The sequence below is a fragment of the Neofelis nebulosa genome, chromosome 8 (genome assembly GCF_028018385.1).
Source record: "Neofelis nebulosa isolate mNeoNeb1 chromosome 8, mNeoNeb1.pri, whole genome shotgun sequence".
NCBI lineage: Eukaryota > Metazoa > Chordata > Mammalia > Carnivora > Felidae > Neofelis > Neofelis nebulosa.
The window spans coordinates 9,468,568-9,486,084 of NC_080789.1; the positions used below are offsets into that span (position 1 = coordinate 9,468,568).

Below are 17,517 nucleotides of genomic sequence, written 5' to 3' on the forward strand. Positions count from 1 at the left end.
GCTAGAGAGAGCGGGTGTTAAGACGCAAGCATCTCAGGCACCTTCAGGGAGTAGGGGAGTGACCCGGGGCTGGCCTAAGATGAAGAGATCCAGGGCTGGCGTGAGAGTCAAAGCTGGGTGACAATGGTCTGGAAGCGGCCTTAGGAGCCAGGAGCACCTCCAGGCTCGGCAGAGGGAGGGTGTGAGGGAAGGAAGAGCCCCCCGAAGAGGGCTGCCAGGGGAGCGGGGTCGTGGGGGGAGGCCAGGTTACAACGCAATGTACAATTAGGGATGTTCAGAGCGGGGTCAGGGACTCGGGGACACAGGTCACGTCCTCCCGCCCCCTGGACCGTGAGCTGAGAGCCCCAGCTCATTGGGGTTCCCGGATGACTGCGTTCTAAACAGTCTGGGCCTGGCAGCCTAGGGTTGTCCCAGCCAAACACCCACCCCTTCCCCACAGTCCCCTTCATCCCCTGCAGAGGGGGGCTGAGCATAGTCCCATCCCGGGAAGGGAAGCATTCTCCAGAAACACAGGGCCATGAGCTGCCGTGCCAGGATCCCCTGACACTCTGCTCACATACGTGGACCCGGGGCCCAGGCCCCTCTGCTGTGGGCCCCCCAAAAGCATTGTGGGGGTGTGGCTCTTGATATCACTTCTTTAAAGACGGACCAGTCCAACAGTCCCCAACCTGGAGTCCACTAGGAGCAAGCGTGGGGTTCCTTGAAGGTGGAAAGGTTGGGAACCAGCCCAAAATGACTATCCATTTCCCATGTGACAGATGGGGAAACTGAGGCCCAGAGCACATGGCATCTTGCTCAAGTCACACCACCAGTCAGGGTCAGAGGGGGTCGCAGAACGTGGCTTCAGGCCTCGAGGCCCCAGGCACTCCCCAAAGCCCTGTCCTGCCTCTCCTCCCCCTGGACAGCTGGTTCTTCCGGTTCCGGGCGCCAAGCGTGGCTCCCTTGCCACCTCTGCCATCTGCCCTTCCTTTCCTCCCTTGTCTTCCTGGTTTTTCTTCCTCTCCTCCCCCAGCCTTAGTTCTTTCTCCCCAGGCTCAGGCCTGCCTCATAGCTCTGCAAGAACAGGTCCCGTGGGACTCTGCATGTGGCCGGGAACTCCCTGAAGCAGGAAGCTGTAGGCTGTCACCCCAGCTACTCCGGTTAACATCTCTGGGCCTCAGCTTCTCACCTAAAGTACTGAAACAACACCCACCTGACCAGGATGACGAATGCCCAGGGGGAGCGGTTATATGGCGGGCCCTTCAAACATGAGTCTTCACAAAGCTTAGAGTCTGCCCCACATGTCACAGATGAGGCTTGGAGAGGCCAGCATCTTCCAAGGTCCTGCTCTGATGACCCTGCTCCCCACACCAAACCCCCGGCTCTCCCAGGCTCCCCAAGCTCCTGCACGGCCCCGGTACACGAGGAAATGCCCAAGACACAGAGCAGAAATCTACCAGCCGGCATCTCCTGAAGACTTCACCCCTCAGTCAGCATCTCCTGAAGACCTCACTTACCAGCTAACGTCTCCCGAAGATCTTAGCCCTGAAGAATGTCTCCTGAAGACCTCGCCCACCAGCCAGCATCTCCTGAAGACCTCGTCTACCAGCCAAAGTCTCCTGAAGACCTCACCCACCAGCCAGCACCAGCCAAAGTCTCCTGAAGACCTCACCCACCAGCCAGCATCTCCTGAAGACCTCACCCACCAGCCAGCATCTCCTGAAGACCTCACCCTGCCAGCCAGCATCTCCTGAAGACCTTACCTGCCAGCCAGCGTCTCCTGAAAACCTCACCCACCAGCCAGCATCTCCTGAAGACCTCGCCCACCAGCCAGCATCTCCTGAAGACCTCATCCACCAGCCAGTCTCCCGAAGACCTTGCCCACCAGCCAGCATCTCCTGAAGACCTCACCCACCAGCCAGCATCTCCTGAAGACCTCACCCACCAGCCAGCATCTCCTGAAGACCTCACCCTGCCAGCCAGCATCTCCTGAAGACCTTACCTGCCAGCCAGCGTCTCCTGAAAACCTCACCCACCAGCCAGCATCTCCTGAAGACCTCGCCCACCAGCCAGCATCTCCTGAAGACCTCATCCACCAGCCAGTCTCCCGAAGACCTTGCCCACCAGCCAGCATCTCCTGAAGACCTCACCCACCAGCCAGCATCTCCTGAAGACCTCGTCTACCAGCCAAAGTCTCCTGAAGACCTCACCCACCAGCCAGCGTCTCCTGAAAACCTCACCCACCAGCCAGCATCTCCTGAAGACCTCGCCCACCAGCCAGCATCTCCTGAAGACCTCACCCACCAGCCAGCATCTCCTGAAGACCTCGTCTACCAGCCAAAGTCTCCTGAAGACCTCACCCACCAGCCAGCATCTCCTGAAGACCTCACCCTGCCAGCCAGCATCTCCTGAAGACCTTACCTGCCAGCCAGCGTCTCCTGAAAACCTCACCCACCAGCCAGCATCTCCTGAAGACCTCGCCCACCAGCCAGCATCTCCTGAAGACCTCATCCACCAGCCAGTCTCCCGAAGACCTTGCCCACCAGCCAGCATCTCCTGAAGACCTCACCCACCAGCCAGCATCTCCTGAAGACCTCACTTACCAGCTAACGTCTCCCGAAGATCTTAGCCCTGAAGAATGTCTCCTGAAGACCTCGCCCACCAGCCAGCATCTCCTGAAGACCTCGTCTACCAGCCAAAGTCTCCTGAAGACCTCACCCACCAGCCAGCACCAGCCAAAGTCTCCTGAAGACCTCACCCACCAGCCAGCATCTCCTGAAGACCTCACCCACCAGCCAGCATCTCCTGAAGACCTCACCCTGCCAGCCAGCATCTCCTGAAGACCTTACCTGCCAGCCAGCGTCTCCTGAAAACCTCACCCACCAGCCAGCATCTCCCGAAGACCTCGCCCACCAGCCAGCATCTCCTGAAGACCTCATCCACCAGCCAGTCTCCCGAAGACCTTGCCCACCAGCCAGCATCTCCTGAAGACCTCACCCACCAGCCAGCATCTCCTGAAGACCTCACCCACCAGCCAGCATCTCCTGAAGACCTCACCCTGCCAGCCAGCATCTCCTGAAGACCTTACCTGCCAGCCAGCGTCTCCTGAAAACCTCACCCACCAGCCAGCATCTCCTGAAGACCTCGCCCACCAGCCAGCATCTCCTGAAGACCTCATCCACCAGCCAGTCTCCCGAAGACCTTGCCCACCAGCCAGCATCTCCTGAAGACCTCACCCACCAGCCAGCATCTCCTGAAGACCTCGTCTACCAGCCAAAGTCTCCTGAAGACCTCACCCACCAGCCAGCATCTCCTGAAGACCTCACCCACCAGCCAGCATCTCCTGAAGACCTTACCTGCCAGCCAGCGTCTCCTGAAGACCTCACCCACCAGCCAGCATCTCCTGAAGACCTCGTCTACCAGCCAAAGTCTCCTGAAGACCTCACCCACCAGCCAGCATCTCCTGAAGACCTCACCCACCAGCCAGCACCTCCTGAAGACCTTGCCCACCAGCCAGCGTCTCCTTAAGACCTCGTCCACCAGCCAAAGTCTCCTGAAGACCTCACCTACCAGCCAGCATCTCCTGAAGACCTCGCCCACCAGCCAAAGTCTTCTGAAGACTTCGTCCACCAGCCAAAGTCTCCTGAAGACCTCACCCACCAGCCAGCATCTCCTGAAGACCTCGCCCACCAGCCAAAGTCTTCTGAAGACTTCGTCCACCAGCCAAAGTCTCCTGAAGACCTCACTCACCAGCCAGCATCTCCTGAAGACCTTGCCCACCAGCCAGCGTCTCCTGAAGACCTCACCCACCAGCCAGCGTCTCCTGAAGACCTCACCCACCAGCCAGCATCTCCTGAAGACCTTGCCCACCAGCCAGCATCTCCTGAAGACCTCGTCCACCAGCCAAAGTCTCCTGAAGACCTCACCCACCAGCCAGCATCTCCTGAAGACCTTGCCCACCAGCCAGCGTCTCCTGAAGACCTCGTCCACCAGCCAAAGTCTCCTGAAGACCTCACCCACCAGCCAACATCTCCTGAAGACCTCGTCCACCAGCCAAAGTCTCCTGAAGACCTCACCCACCAGCCAGCATCTCCTGAAGACCTCACCCACCAGCCAAAGTCTCCTGAAGACCTTACGTACCAGCCAGCGTCTCCTGAAGACCTCCTGGCTGCTGACTCCATCCTAGATCTAAGAGGTCAGCCACAGACAGATGAAGAGATAAGGAAGATTCCAAGACTGTTAGTGCTAAATGCCAAAGGAGCATGTAATCTACCTCCGTGGATGTAGCTCCCTGAGTAAATGACAGGGCGGTGCCAGGTGCTGGGAGAGGACAGGCCATGCAAGGTCACACGTTTCCTGCCAGGACACTCGTCCCCAGCACCCTCTAAGGTCACGCTTCCCCATGGCAGCCACAGGGAGCTCTTCTGTGTTTCAAACCCCTCTCTGTGGCTGCCCACAGCCCTCAGATGAAGCCCAGAGTGTACATCTGCCATCCAAGACCTTTTCTGCGCTTCCCCCTGGCTGCCACTCTGGAGCACATTCACAGAGTGTGATGTCACTCACCTGCACACCCAGGACCCTGAGAGCTCACCATCATTTATTTCTAAAGCCCACTCAGGCCTCATGCTTCCAGATATTTGCACACGCTATTCCCTCCACCTGGAATGCCCCTCCCCGCTTCTTTATCAGAACCAACTCAGAAGCCGCCTCCCCCTGGAAGCCCTCCGTGCTCCCCCGGCAGAGGTAGCTACCCCTATTGGATTTTCTTCTTGTAGCATCTCAAGCCTCCCCAACAGTGCTTGTCACTGGACTGACAGCGTCTCCGATGGGGCACACAGGCTGGTACTTGGCATGTGTGGAACGAATGACTGAATGCCAGAGCTGGCCAGAGGCTCTATCTCCACCCCAGACCCCTTTTACCCCACGCACAGCTCCCTGATTTTGGTGCAGGACGAGCTCAGCTTTTACACTCAGGGTTCTCTGGGATGACTGAGGGGATCTGGTAAAAACAAGACCTCTTCAAGCCCCCCTTGGGGCCACTTCAACCTAGACAGGGAAGCCACAGGGAACGCACCGAATGTGGACGCTGCAGACGTCCAGGCTGTACCTCTGTCATTTGGGGCGGCGACACCTACCCTACTTACAGAATCCTGGGGTGTCACACTCAAGGCCCTTAAGAAATCAATCCTGAAAACGCCACCATTTCAGACATTTTATCATTTATTTTGCTCAAACTGAATATTAAAACACCAACAGCCCTCTCCTCTACCAGCACCGATATCCCTTCCCCGCAGGCCAGTGCAACCCTCTAAAAGGGAGACCGTGAAGCCCACGGAGAAGGTGGTCTTTTACAGGAAATCAGGTCGCTCCCTGCCGGAGCTCGGCTCCCCCCTCCTAGCTTCAGGGATAGGGAAAGGTGTCACAGACAGGCTGCAGTCCCGGAGCACCTGTGACCCAGCTCAACCTCCTCACTCAGATGGGGAGACCAAGGCACAGGGGTGGGCATGGCCGGTGCCTGGGGAAGCGGGCAGAGGCAGCCTTCTCCCGGCTCCCATCTCCCTCCAGCGGGGTCAGAGGTGGTTCTGAGCTTACCCTCGACACTGCCCCAGCTCAGCCGTCCCCTCCTCACCCGAGGCAGGAAAGGTCCAAATCGGCTGGGCTCGCTGGTTCCCTCTCCGCCTTAACCAAAGCGGTCAATTCCTGCCGTGAGTGGTCACTTCACCAGGCCTGGGGGCCAGCGAGGGGACAAGGGGCAGAGAGGAGCTGAGGAAGCCTCCGTCAAGAGACAAAAAGGTGGTGTCGGAGGTCCTGCTCCTGCCCCCGCGGCTCGGGTTCCAGGGTAGATCCAGGTTTGAAGAGGCCCTGAAGCTGATATGGCGGGGGGGGGGGGGGGGGGGACGCGGGGGGCGCGGGGAGGGGGTTTCCTCTTTCAGAAAAAGATCTTTTACAAAAATCACAAGCCCATGTGCACATGTTGCTAGGGCCTCTCCAGGGCTGTAGAAGGGGTCTACGTGGCAGGGGAGTCGTCCTGGCTAGAGTGACCAGTCACCTAGGTTTGTGTGGGACTCAGAGGCTCCCAGACACATAACTTGCAGTGCTGAAGCTGGGAAAGTTCCAGCACACCAAGATGAACTGGTCACCCTAGCCCTGGAGCTAGGACTTCGTCTGAAGGCCAAGCCTGATGCCTCCCAGACCCCAGGATGCCAAGGGGACGCCAGGGTGAAGGACAGGTCACCAACGGCATCTTCTGCGCGCTCATCGACGAGTTAAAACACTTTCAGAGCACCACACATTTTTGAAAAAGACTGGAAGGAAGCACCGGTCCTCCCTAAGTGAGGGGATCACACGTGATTTTTTTCCACCCCACTATTTTTCTTTCTTTTATTTCTCCCCCTCCCCCACCATCGATCTTTTTTATTGTGGTAAAATACAACATAAAATGTACCGTCTCGGGGCGCCTGGGTGGCTCGGTTGGTTAAGCATTCGACTTCGGCTCGGGTCACGATCTCACGGTTTGTGAGTTCGAGCCCCACGTCCGGCTCTGTGCTGACGGCTCGGGGCCTGGAGCCTGCTTCCGATTCTGTCTCCCTCTCTCTCTGCCCCTCCCCCGCCCACGCTCTCTCTGTGTCTCTCTCTCTCTCAAAAATAAATAAACATTAAAAAATTATGAAAAAACGTACCGTCTTAATCATTTTTAAGTGTGCGGTTCAATGCTATTAAGTACAGTACATTTATTCTGCCGTACAACCATCACAAGTGATGTTTTTATTTTCCGAAAGTCAGCAGGGATTACTTTTGGGATCAGAAAAAAAGAACTACACATTTCTTAAAGGTGTCACTTAGCCTGTTATCAGCTGCCTTTGCTAGCATAAAGGTAGTGAGCAGAGCTAGGAGGCGGGGGTGGGGGGGTGGGGGGAGGTTTGGGCATTAGACGGTGGCTGGCCCAGATGACCATTATCCTTTCCGAACCTGAAATCCAGGATTCTGACCTCTTCCGGCTCCAGGAGAAGCAATCAATGTGCTTTGGAGACTCAGAGATTTGGCTTCGAATCCTCTGCCGTTTACATGCTCAGTAACCTTGGGACTCCCTGAGCCTCAGTTTCCTCAAGTGATGCAGGCCGGAGGGGAACTAGCTGGGTAAGCGTGTGTCCACCCCGGCCCACAGTGGGTACTCCATCCGTTACTTTTCCTTCCTCCTGCTTGGACTGTCTCGCCGTACCCCGAGATAAGCCCCATTTATCCTTCAAGGCCCAATTTGATATCACCTTCTCCATGAAGCCTCTCTTGATTCCCACAGCAGGGAGACCCCTCTCCTGGCACTCACGGCCTCTACCCCGGGGCGGGGGGTGGGGGGGTGGGGTGGCACCTGGCTCCCTTCCCAGTAGGACTGTGGGATCCCCGAACACTAAAGGCTGCATCTGAGTCATGTCACTTTCCCTAGGGGCCCAGCAGACTCAGTGAAGCTTTGCTAAATGAAGCCATCACAGGCAGAAGTGACCCAAGCAAGCAAACCGCCCACACCCCTCACAAAGCCAGTGGCTTGACCTTCCCAGGCCCGTGGCCCGAGGGGCTGGCAAAGGGGAGCAGGGCATACAGCTGGCCCACCTGATCAGGCAGGTGCCCCCCAGAGCTCCATCTCTGCCGAGGGCCAGCTGGGGTCTCTGGGGAGTTGGAGACTGGCATACATGAATGAAGTCGGCACCACAAACCCTTACGGATGTCCCCGGGTGCCAGGCCCGCTGCCAGGCCCTGTGCCGTCACTGCGGCTTCCCTGCCCTCAAAGAGCTCCCCAGCTGGTGGGTACTTGAGAAGAAAGGGGTTTACACATGGCCCCGCTTCTTGTGGCACCAGGAGGAGGTTTGAACGTTTTTAGACAGGGAAGAGTTAGCTTCCTTTCTCTCTGGGAGGCCAGAGATAAACACCCCAGCTGTCCCACCCATTAGACCCTAATATTGCCCGGAACACCCAGGAAGTGAGGGAGTTTGAGCACCCTGAGGCCACAGCTGACCTCAGACATAGCCCCTTGGGGTGGGTGACAGTGACCCTGCCCAGCATCCCCAAGCCCAAGACCTTCTGGTGTGGGCCCGCAGGAATAGGCCCCAGGCCTGCAAAGGCCAGACCCTCTAGTGAGAGTGTCTGGGCAATGGCCAAAAAACCCTAGGGAGCCCCAGGCACCCCCCCTCCTGCAGCAGGCTTCTTTCCCTGGGGTGCTGCCCAGACCACATGAACCCCTCCCTCTGTGCTCACTGTCTCTGTCCCATCCTCCTCCCCCACAACCCCAGGTCTGAGCAGGGACACCCCCCCTCCCCCCCCCCCCCCCCCCCCCGCTGGGGAATTCTGACCCCTGCCAGGCTGGAGATCCAGAACAATCCCCTCTGCTTTCCCCTAATTCCCCCCACAAGCATCCAGGTGTACTTGCGTGGGGGGGGGGGGGGGGGAACTGCTGTCATGGATTCAGGAAATATCAGAGCCCACGGTGGCCGCTCCCACCTCTCTACAAACCGGGAAACTGAGGCATGAGAGAGGAGCTGCCTCTCCCCACGTCGGGATGTAACTCCTCGCTTCCCACTAACATTTCTTGGGTGGTGCCCAGCCCAAGGTCACGCCGCGAAGGAGAGGCAGTTCCCGAACAAGCCACCTAGGTATCCGGCTCCCGACGCATCGCTCCACACCTTCCGGGCTAAGCCACAAAACCCGGTTTCCGGCCCTGTCCTCCTGGAACGTCCACGGCAGGCGCGGCGTGCGCCCCGTGAGATGATCCACGCCCTGATCCACCTCTCCCCCCCACCCCCCCAAACGGCCACCTGAAACCCGGGCTTCGTCCCCACGGCCGCTGATCCGCCCGGGTGGCCGCGCGCAACCCGAGCCGCGAGCTGCACAGCCGCGGCCTGGAGGTCACGGCGAAGGGGGGCCGCACGCGAATGGGGACGCCGGGAATCAAGGGCTACGGCAGCAGGGGCGGGAGCTCCCCCCCGCTCCGCCAGCGCTGGGACCCCCCCCCCCCCACGCCCGGGGCCCGGGAAGGAAGGGGTGGCGGGCGCCGGCACCCGGGTCGGAAGGCTCTCCGCCGGCTGCGGCACGCGTGCCCGGGGTCCCGCGGGGTCGGGGTCCGTCCGGGCGCGCCGCCCTTGCCCGCGCCCCCACCGCACCCCACCCCCCGCGCGGCCGGGCCACCCAGCCGTCCTTACCCAAGACACGACGCGCAGGATGGTGTGCGGCTGCCGGACCAGGGTGTGGGGGTCGAAGGCGCCCCCGGCTTTGCCCGCTCCGTACGCACCCCCTTCCATCGTGGCTGCACCCGCGCGGTGCCCCCCGCTCGGCGCGCGCCGCCGGCCCTGCGCGTGCGCGGCGCCCCCGCCCCCTCCCCTGCTCGCGCGGTCTGCGTGGCCGAGGGCTCCCGCCAGGGGGCGTCCTGTGCGGAGGGCGCGGGGGCGCGGGGGCTCGGGCCGCGCGCGCGCGCTCGTTCGCGGGGGCGCGCGTGCTGCGGACCCGGCGGAGGGCGAGCTCGGCGCTAGCGCGGTGACCTCTTTGCGGAGCTCGGGCGAGGGGGGGGGAGGGGCGGTTGCCGCAAATACGGGACGGCCCGCCCTGCCCCCACCACGGCACCTCCGAGCCTCAAGCTCCCGAAACCTTCTTCGTTATTGGTTTCCTTCCTGTCGCTGCCTGACCCCGACGTAGAGGGCAGGGGCCGCATGCAGATTTCGCCAACGAAGGAGGGGACCACGATAACCCCTGACTCAGAGCCCTCCAAAGCACAGCCCCCACCTCCCCCCGGGACCTTTCCACCTTGCTTTCAGGCTGAGATCACGTGGGCCCCTGTGTCTGCGCACCCCACCCCACCCCTAGACTGGAGGGGCCCGAGACACCTGGCACAGAGAGGGAGGCGGAGGAAGGGCAAGGAAGTTGTTAGTGGACAAACCCCCCAACACACACACACACACACACACACGCCCACGCCCTACCCTTTTCCTTAATTAATTATGTAATTATTTGCTCATTGCTTTCTTCTGCTAGTCTCTGCGATCGGCTGTCTCATTCGCTGCTGTAGCCAATGTCCTGGCACACAGTAGTTGCTCAATAAACAGACCCTTAGTCCCCAGAGCCTCATCATGGCTTGGGTTAGACATCAAGGTTTCATGGAAATAACATGGAGTTGCAGTGGGAAGAACCTACCAAGTCTGGCTCTTCCCATGACCTGTAGTCCTTATGGCCTCTCTCCATGTGTCCCGGTACCTCCATTGGATCTAGGATCAGATTGGACAAGGATATCTGCAGCGGCTTTGCGGCTCTGGTGTCTGGTCATTCTGTGATGACAGGACACAGATCTGGGCAGAGGAAACGCGTGGTAGGTGTGAGGGCCGTTCTTACAAATATCACCTAGCCAAATGTCCATCTTAGGCTCTGTTTACTGAGGGTTAATTCTGTGCTGGCACAGAGTGGAGCGCTAAGGGCTTTACACGTCGCCCAATTTAATATAGCAACCTCATAAGGTAGCTGCTATGATTCTATAAAACTTCCAGAGGAAAACAAGAGAAATTTTTGTGACTTTGGGTTGGGCAAAGAGTTCTCAGATGTAACGCCAAGAGCATGATCCATAAACGAAAACAATCAATTAATTGAACTCCATCAAAATTAAGAACTGCTCTTCAAAAGTCATTGCTACAAGAATACGTGAGGGCAAACCACAGTCTGGGAGAAAATCTTTACAAATAGCATACATCTGATAAGGAATTTGCATCCCAAGTATATAAAGAATTCTAAAGAGTCAATAATAAGAAAACAATCTGCTCTTTGCAAAACGGGCAAAAGATTTGAACAGATAACATATCACCAAGAAAGATATACGGACGGCAGCTAAGGACATGAAAAGATGCTGAACGTCATCAGTCATTAGGGAAATGCAAATTAAAACCAGGATGGGATACTTCCACGCACGCCTTAACGTGGTTAAAAAAATTTAATTTGACAATATCAAGTGCTAAGGAGGATTTAGAACATGTGGAGCTCTTGTACCTTGCTGGTGAAAATACAAAGTGGTACAGCCATGTAGGAAAACAGGCAAGCAGTTTGTTATAAAGGTAGCTTACACATTTACCGTACGATCCCGTAATCCCTCTCCTAGGTATTTACCCCAAAGTTATTTTCGTACAAGACCCTGCACAACAACCCAAATGTCCCTCAACTGGAGAACGTATAGACTGGGGCGTACTGCGTGCCGTGGACTACTACACGGCAATGAAAATGACTCAACAATTGACACATTCAACGACCTGGGTTATACTAAGTAAAAGAGGCCAGACTCAAAAGACTGCAGGCTGCATGGTTCCCTTTCTGTGCCCTTCTTGCAAAAGCAAAACTATAGGGACAGAAAACAGATCAACGGTTGCTGGGGACTAGAAGTGCAGCTAGGGGGCACGTTTTAGGATTTACTAGTAAGGGGGGGAGGGAGAATTGGGGGATGATGGATTTATTTTATAATTTGTGGTGATAGTGATACAATCGACTATATGTCCATAAAAAGGGTGATTTTCATTGTATGTAAATTATACACAATTTTTTATTAAAATTTTTTTTTAATATTTATTTATTTTTGAGGCAGAGAGAGACAGAGCTTGAGCGGGGGAGGGGCAGAGAGAGAGAGGGAGAATCGGAAGCAGGCTCCAGGCTCCGAGCTGTCAGCACAGAGCCTGACGCGGGGCTCGAACCCACAAACCTGAGTCGAAGTCGGGTGCGTAGCTGACCGAGCCCCCCAGGTGCCCCTACACAAATTTTTTTTTTTTTAATGGAGAATAAATCTGGGTGAGTGTGATGGGCCAAATCCGTAAATAACATTCACTCGCTTATTCTTCCAATAAATCTTTATTGGAAGCCCACCTTACACAAGACTTTGTGTTAGACATGGGGCGCATCGGGGTGAAGAATTTAGAGACTGTTCCTAATCCTTTCAGCTTAAAGATTTCATCACACCAGTGAATTTAAATCTCAGAAAGGGTGGTGCTTAGGAACCGGAGCATCAGACTCAGATATTCTTGGACGGAAGTCCTGGCTCCCTCCAACAGTCACTGAGTCACCTTGGCCAAACGGCTTCACCTCTCTGGGCCTGTTTCCTCGTATGAAAATGGAAATAAGCAAAATATTATAAATAAACCTGAGGATTTATTGTCAGGATTCAATGAGTGCACGCACAAAATATACCCAGCATAGTGCTGGATATATATAAAGAATGAGCTTAGTAACCATTTTTTTAATTAAAAAAATTTTTTAGTGTTTATTTATTTTGAGACGGAGAGAGAGAGCAAGCGAGGCAGGGGCAGAGAGAGAAGGAGACACAGAATCTGCAGCAGGCTCCAGGCTCCGAGGTGTCAGCACAGAGCCCCATGCGGGGCTTGAACTCACAGAGCCGTGAGATCACGACCTGAGCCGAGGTCGGACGCCCAACCGACTGAGCCACCCAGAGGCCCCACAGGCATTTTCTTAGAAGCACGAAGTTATAAATGATGGATGGGTTTCCAGGGTCACTCCTGAATCTCTAACTCAATACCTATCATTGCGCGTTACGGAAACATCCTCCTTTTCCTCTTCCACTGCTTGTGTTTGTGATCCCTGTTAACGGCAAGCCCAAAGGAGGAAGTCAGGCTGTTCTTCGCGTGTCAAGATTTTGCAAATCCAGAGCTTCCTGATCTCGCCCTGCCCTGTAATTTGAGTTCCCGGTCCAGCCCGAGCTGCAACTCACCTTGGCTCCTTCTCTCCTGCCCCCTTGAGGCCGCTTTGGTATGGAAGGTGTCAGGTCTGTTTTCTGCGGGAGTGTGGAGTTGCCTGGGCAGAGGGGCGACACTGTTCGTTGGCTTTGAGCGGATGAACCACAGCAGAACTGTGGTCTTAAAAATTTGCTACAGGTATCTTTCTGGAGAGCTGCTTGGTGGAGTGTTTCAGCTGACGTGGCAATCCCATTCTTTTCCCAAGGACGGGATGAAGGAAGTACCCACAGCCCTAGTTAGCTCCAAGCCTACGTACTAAATTCATCTAGTCATTTGCTCAACACATAAATGTGACACCACTGTGTGCCAAGTCGCTGAAAACCTTGGGATCCAATAGCATATGGTCTCTCACCTGAAGGATCTCATTGTCCAGGGGAAAATATAACCTAGGGTGGCAGATGAACTACGGCCACAAATTCTGTGATCCTCTTCCCACGGCAAGCAGGTATCTATGTCTCCTCCCCTGGAATACGGGCAGGCCCGTATTGGGTTCATCAATTGATCCGTAGAATGACATTTTGCCATTTTCCTAGCCCAGGCCTTAAGAAAACATAAGTGTTCACTTTTCCCATCTCCTGGAACACAGCCCTACGCTGTCATGTAAGAGTCTATGTTGGTGGGGATGCAAGCTGGTGCAGCCACTCTGGAAAACAGTATGGAGGTTCCTCAAAAAATTAAAAATACAACTACCCTACGACCCAGCAATTGCACTACTAGGCATTTATCCACGGGATACAGGGGTGCTGTTTTGAGGGGACACATGCACCCCCATGGTTTTTTTTTAATTTTTTTAATGTTTATTTATTTTTGAGACAGAGAGAGACAGAGCATGAACGGGGGAGGGTCAGAGAGAGGGAGACACAGAATCTGAAACGGGCTCCAGGCTCCGAGCTGTCAGCACAGAGCCCGACGCGGGGCTCGAACCCACAGACCGCGAGATCATGACCCGAGCCAAAGTCAGACACTCAACCGACTGAGCCACCCAGGCGCCCCTGCACCCCCATGTTTATAGCAGCACTATCAACAATAGCCAAAGTCTGGAAAGACCCCAAATGTCCCTCGATGGATCAATGGAAAAAGAAGGCGTCGTATATATATACAATGGAGTATTACTCGGCAATCAAAAAGAATGAAATCTTGCCGTTTGCAACTACGTGGATGGAACTGGAGGGTATTATGCGCAGTGAAATTAGTCAGAGAAAGACAAAAATCATATGACTTCACTCCTATGAGGACTTTAAGAGACAAAACAGATGCACATAAGGGAAGGGAAACAAAAATAATATAAAAACAGGGAGGGGGACAAAACAGAAGAGACTCCTAAATGTGGGCAACAAACTGAGGGTTACGGGAGGGGTTGTGGGAGGGGGGAGGGGCTCAATGGGGAAGGGGCACTAAGGAATCGACTCCTGAAATCACTGTTGCACTAGATGCTAACTAATTTGGATGCAAATTCAAAAAATAAAAAAGAAAACAAGTTAATAATAAAAAAAAAAAAGATCTATGTTGGGACCACCAAGACCTCATATACCTACTCGGGGCAAGAGCCCTAGCTGAGTCCAGGCTTCTAGCCATCGCCACCACTGTCCCAAACCCTCCAGACTGACCCATGGCCTCAACGCTACCAAGTGACCTCAGTTAGTGCCACCTGGGAAAAAAGAATCAGTGCCCAAGTTCCTGAACCAAACATCACAACGTATAATAAAATGGCTGTCGTTTTGGGCCACTAAGTTTTGGAGTAATTTGGTGTACCGCCATAGATGATGCCCATAACAAGTCAAGAAACACTTCTCCACCATACACAGAGAGCCATGGTGACCAAAATACAAGACGGGAAAATTTAACCGACCCATCCAGGCTCAAAAATAAACAACCCTGTGCAGTAGGAGTACAAAATGGGGAAAGGGTTGAAGCCGCGGGCTCTTGGACTCTGGATCCACACAGCCACTGAAGGCTTCGCTTTTCTAGGGTAATAGAGTCTAAGATGCTCCACAAGAGACAGAACCTCAGCCAGGCTCCTGCGTGAAGCCAGCTAGCGGGGGGTGGCGCTCTGTCGCTGGGAAAAGACGCAAAAGCTGTGACTGCCAAGATCCCTCCCTGGGACTCTGATTTAGAGAAAGTGGTGGATCCAGGGAGGGAGGGTAAAGATTTATGGGGCGCCTGGGTGGTTTAGTCGGTTAAGCGTCCGACTTCGGCTCAGGTCATGATCTCACGATTCGTGAGTTTGAGCCCTGCATTGGGCTTCATGCTGACAGCTCAGAGCCTGGAGCCTGCTCTGGATTCTGTGTCTCCCTCTCTCTCTGCCCCTCCCCTGCTTGCACTCTGTCTCTCCCTCTCTCAAAAATAAATAAACATTAAAAAAAAAAAAAAAGAAAAAGATTTAGCTTGCCCCCAGAATGCCAAAGCAAGCCCTCCACTGGCTTTTCAGCTGAGGCTTCGGGGTCCCCTATACGTCCATCGAAGGAGCCCATATTTTAATGTGAGATCTGCTTCTGGATTGTGCTCCTGGAAGCCTGGTAGAGGCAAGTTTCCTGGGCACAGAGGGTAAGTACAGAGGAAAACAGAAAGCGTAGGAAAAAGAAAACAAAACACTTCCACTCCAAATAAAGCTGCAAACCAAAAATGCAGAAGCCTTATTGAAACCCTATAGGCAACAAATTCACCACTCACGAGCAGAAAATGAAGTCACTGCAGATGGGATGACTTATGGAAAGTGAAAGACTTTATCTTTTTTTATTTTATTTTATTTTTTTAAGTTTATTTATTTTGAGAGTGAGAGAGAGGGTGGGGGTGGGGGGAAGAGAGAGAGGGAGAGAGAGAATCCCAAGCAAGCTCTACAGTGTGGAGCCCAGTCTGGGGCTTGAACTCAACCAACCATGAGATCATGACTTGAGCCCAAACTGAGTCAGACGTTTAACTGACTGAGCCACCCAGGTGCTCCCAGAGACTTGATCTTTAAGTGTTTGGAATCCTCAAAGGAAAAAATCTTTATAAAGAAAGAGAAAGAAAGAAAGAAAGAAAGAAAGAAAGAAAGAAAGAAAGAAAGAAAGAAAGAAAGAAAGAAAAGAAAAGAAAGAAAGAAACGAGCAATATGGATGGCCAAAAACCTAAAGTGATAGAAAAAAAAGAACAAAACAGAACAGGAATGGACCAAAAAGACAAAAAAGAAGGAAGGCTTGAACCCAGAGGGATGAACAGGCCCTGAAGTCAGAGCTTCCCTAACATAGCTCTGCTCCTTGGTGCGCTGAAGTTTTATTTATTTTTTTTATTAATTTTTTTTAATGTTTATTTATTATTGAGAGACAGAGAGACACAGAGCGTGAGCAGGGGAGGGGTAGAGAGAGGGGGAGACACAGAATCTGAAGTAGGCTCCAGGGTCTGAGCTGTCAGCACAGAGCCTGAGGTGGGGCTCAAACCCACAAACTGCGAGATCATGACGTGAGCCGAAATCAAAAGTTAGTTGCTTTACCAACTGAGCCACTCAGGTGCCCCACGATGAGGAATAATTTAAAAGGAGGTGGGTAGACAGATGTTTAGAAAGAAAACTCTAAAATGAAAGGTGATAAAGAAGACTTGAAAAAATGGAGACATAGTCCGAGATAACTGTGTGTAAAAACTCAATATTGTAATTTTTAAAAATGTTTTATTTATTTTTGAAGGAGAGAGACACAGAATGTGGTGGGGGGGGGGCAGAGAGAGAGGGAGACACAGAATCCGAAGCAGGCTCCAGGCTCCGAGCTGTCAGCAAAGAGCCCGACGTGGGGCTCAAACCTACAAATCGCGAGATCATGACCCGAGCCGAAGTCGGATGCTCAACCGACTGAGCCACCCAGGCGCCCCAAAGCTCAATATTGTAAAGGTCTCAAGTTTTCCCAAGTTGATGTATAGCGTCAATGCAATTCCTGTCCACAAATCAACAGGATTTTCAGTGGAACTTGATAAGCTGATTCTAAAATTCTTTTTATTATTATTATTTTTAAGTTTTTATTTAAATTCCAGTTGGTTAACATAGTATCATATTAGCTTCAGGTGTATAGAATTTAGCGTTTCCACACCTACATACGACAACCGGTGCTGATCAGAAGTGCTCTCCTTACTCCCTATCACCTGTTTCACCCATCACCCACCTCTCCGGTAATCATCAGTTTGTTCTCTATAGTTAAGAGTCTGTTTCTAGGTTTTCCTCTCTCCCCCCACTCTGCTCATGTCTGTTTGTTTTGTTCCTTAAATTCCGCATATGAGTGTAATCATATGGCCTTTGTCTTCTGTGACTGCCTTATTTTGCTTAGGAGCTGATTCTAACATTCTTATGGAGAAACAAAGGGCCAAGAATTGCCAATCCGATTTCGAGGAAGAAGAGGAAGTTCTATCAGACAGAAGATGTAAAGGTTTGTTATAAAGCCGTAGTAAATCGGATGATAGACAAACAGAACAACGGAACAGAATGCAGAGCCCAGAAATCGAATGACGAACATTTGGAAATGTGATATACAGAAGTGACCCTGCAAACGGAAGAAGAGGCCATTTGGTACACGAGCAGTGCTGGGGAAAGAAATTAGGTTGGGTTCCTACCTCACACCGTTCACACAAATTAATGCCATGTGCCGGTTGGAAGTTGAAGCCAGCTGCGCTCCGGATTCATTCACTCACCCGCCTCTCCAAATTAGCAGGAGGCAGAAGGCCAGCTAGGAGACTGGTTCAAGGTGAAACCATGATTACCTGGGGGCAGTGTCAGCCAGAGGGAGTGCTTGCAGCTGTCTTGTGGACCCTGGAGCTTTCT

At 53.6% G+C, this 17,517-nt stretch overlaps 1 protein-coding gene across 3 annotated transcripts in view; it reads right to left on the reverse strand.

The window, feature by feature from the left end:
• The window catches only part of SYNGR1 (synaptogyrin 1), a 28,676-nt gene extending 19,335 nt beyond the window's left edge, over positions 1–9,341 (reverse strand). The window contains exon 1 of one of the 3 annotated variants that reach the window (XM_058741246.1): positions 9,168–9,341. In XM_058741246.1, the coding sequence (XP_058597229.1) occupies positions 9,168–9,266 (99 nt within the window). In that variant the 5' untranslated portion in view covers positions 9,267–9,341. The remainder of the gene's footprint in view (positions 1–9,167) is intronic. The other 2 variants (XM_058741245.1, XM_058741247.1) reach the window with 2 other exon arrangements.
• Positions 9,342–17,517: the final 8,176 nt, after the last annotated feature.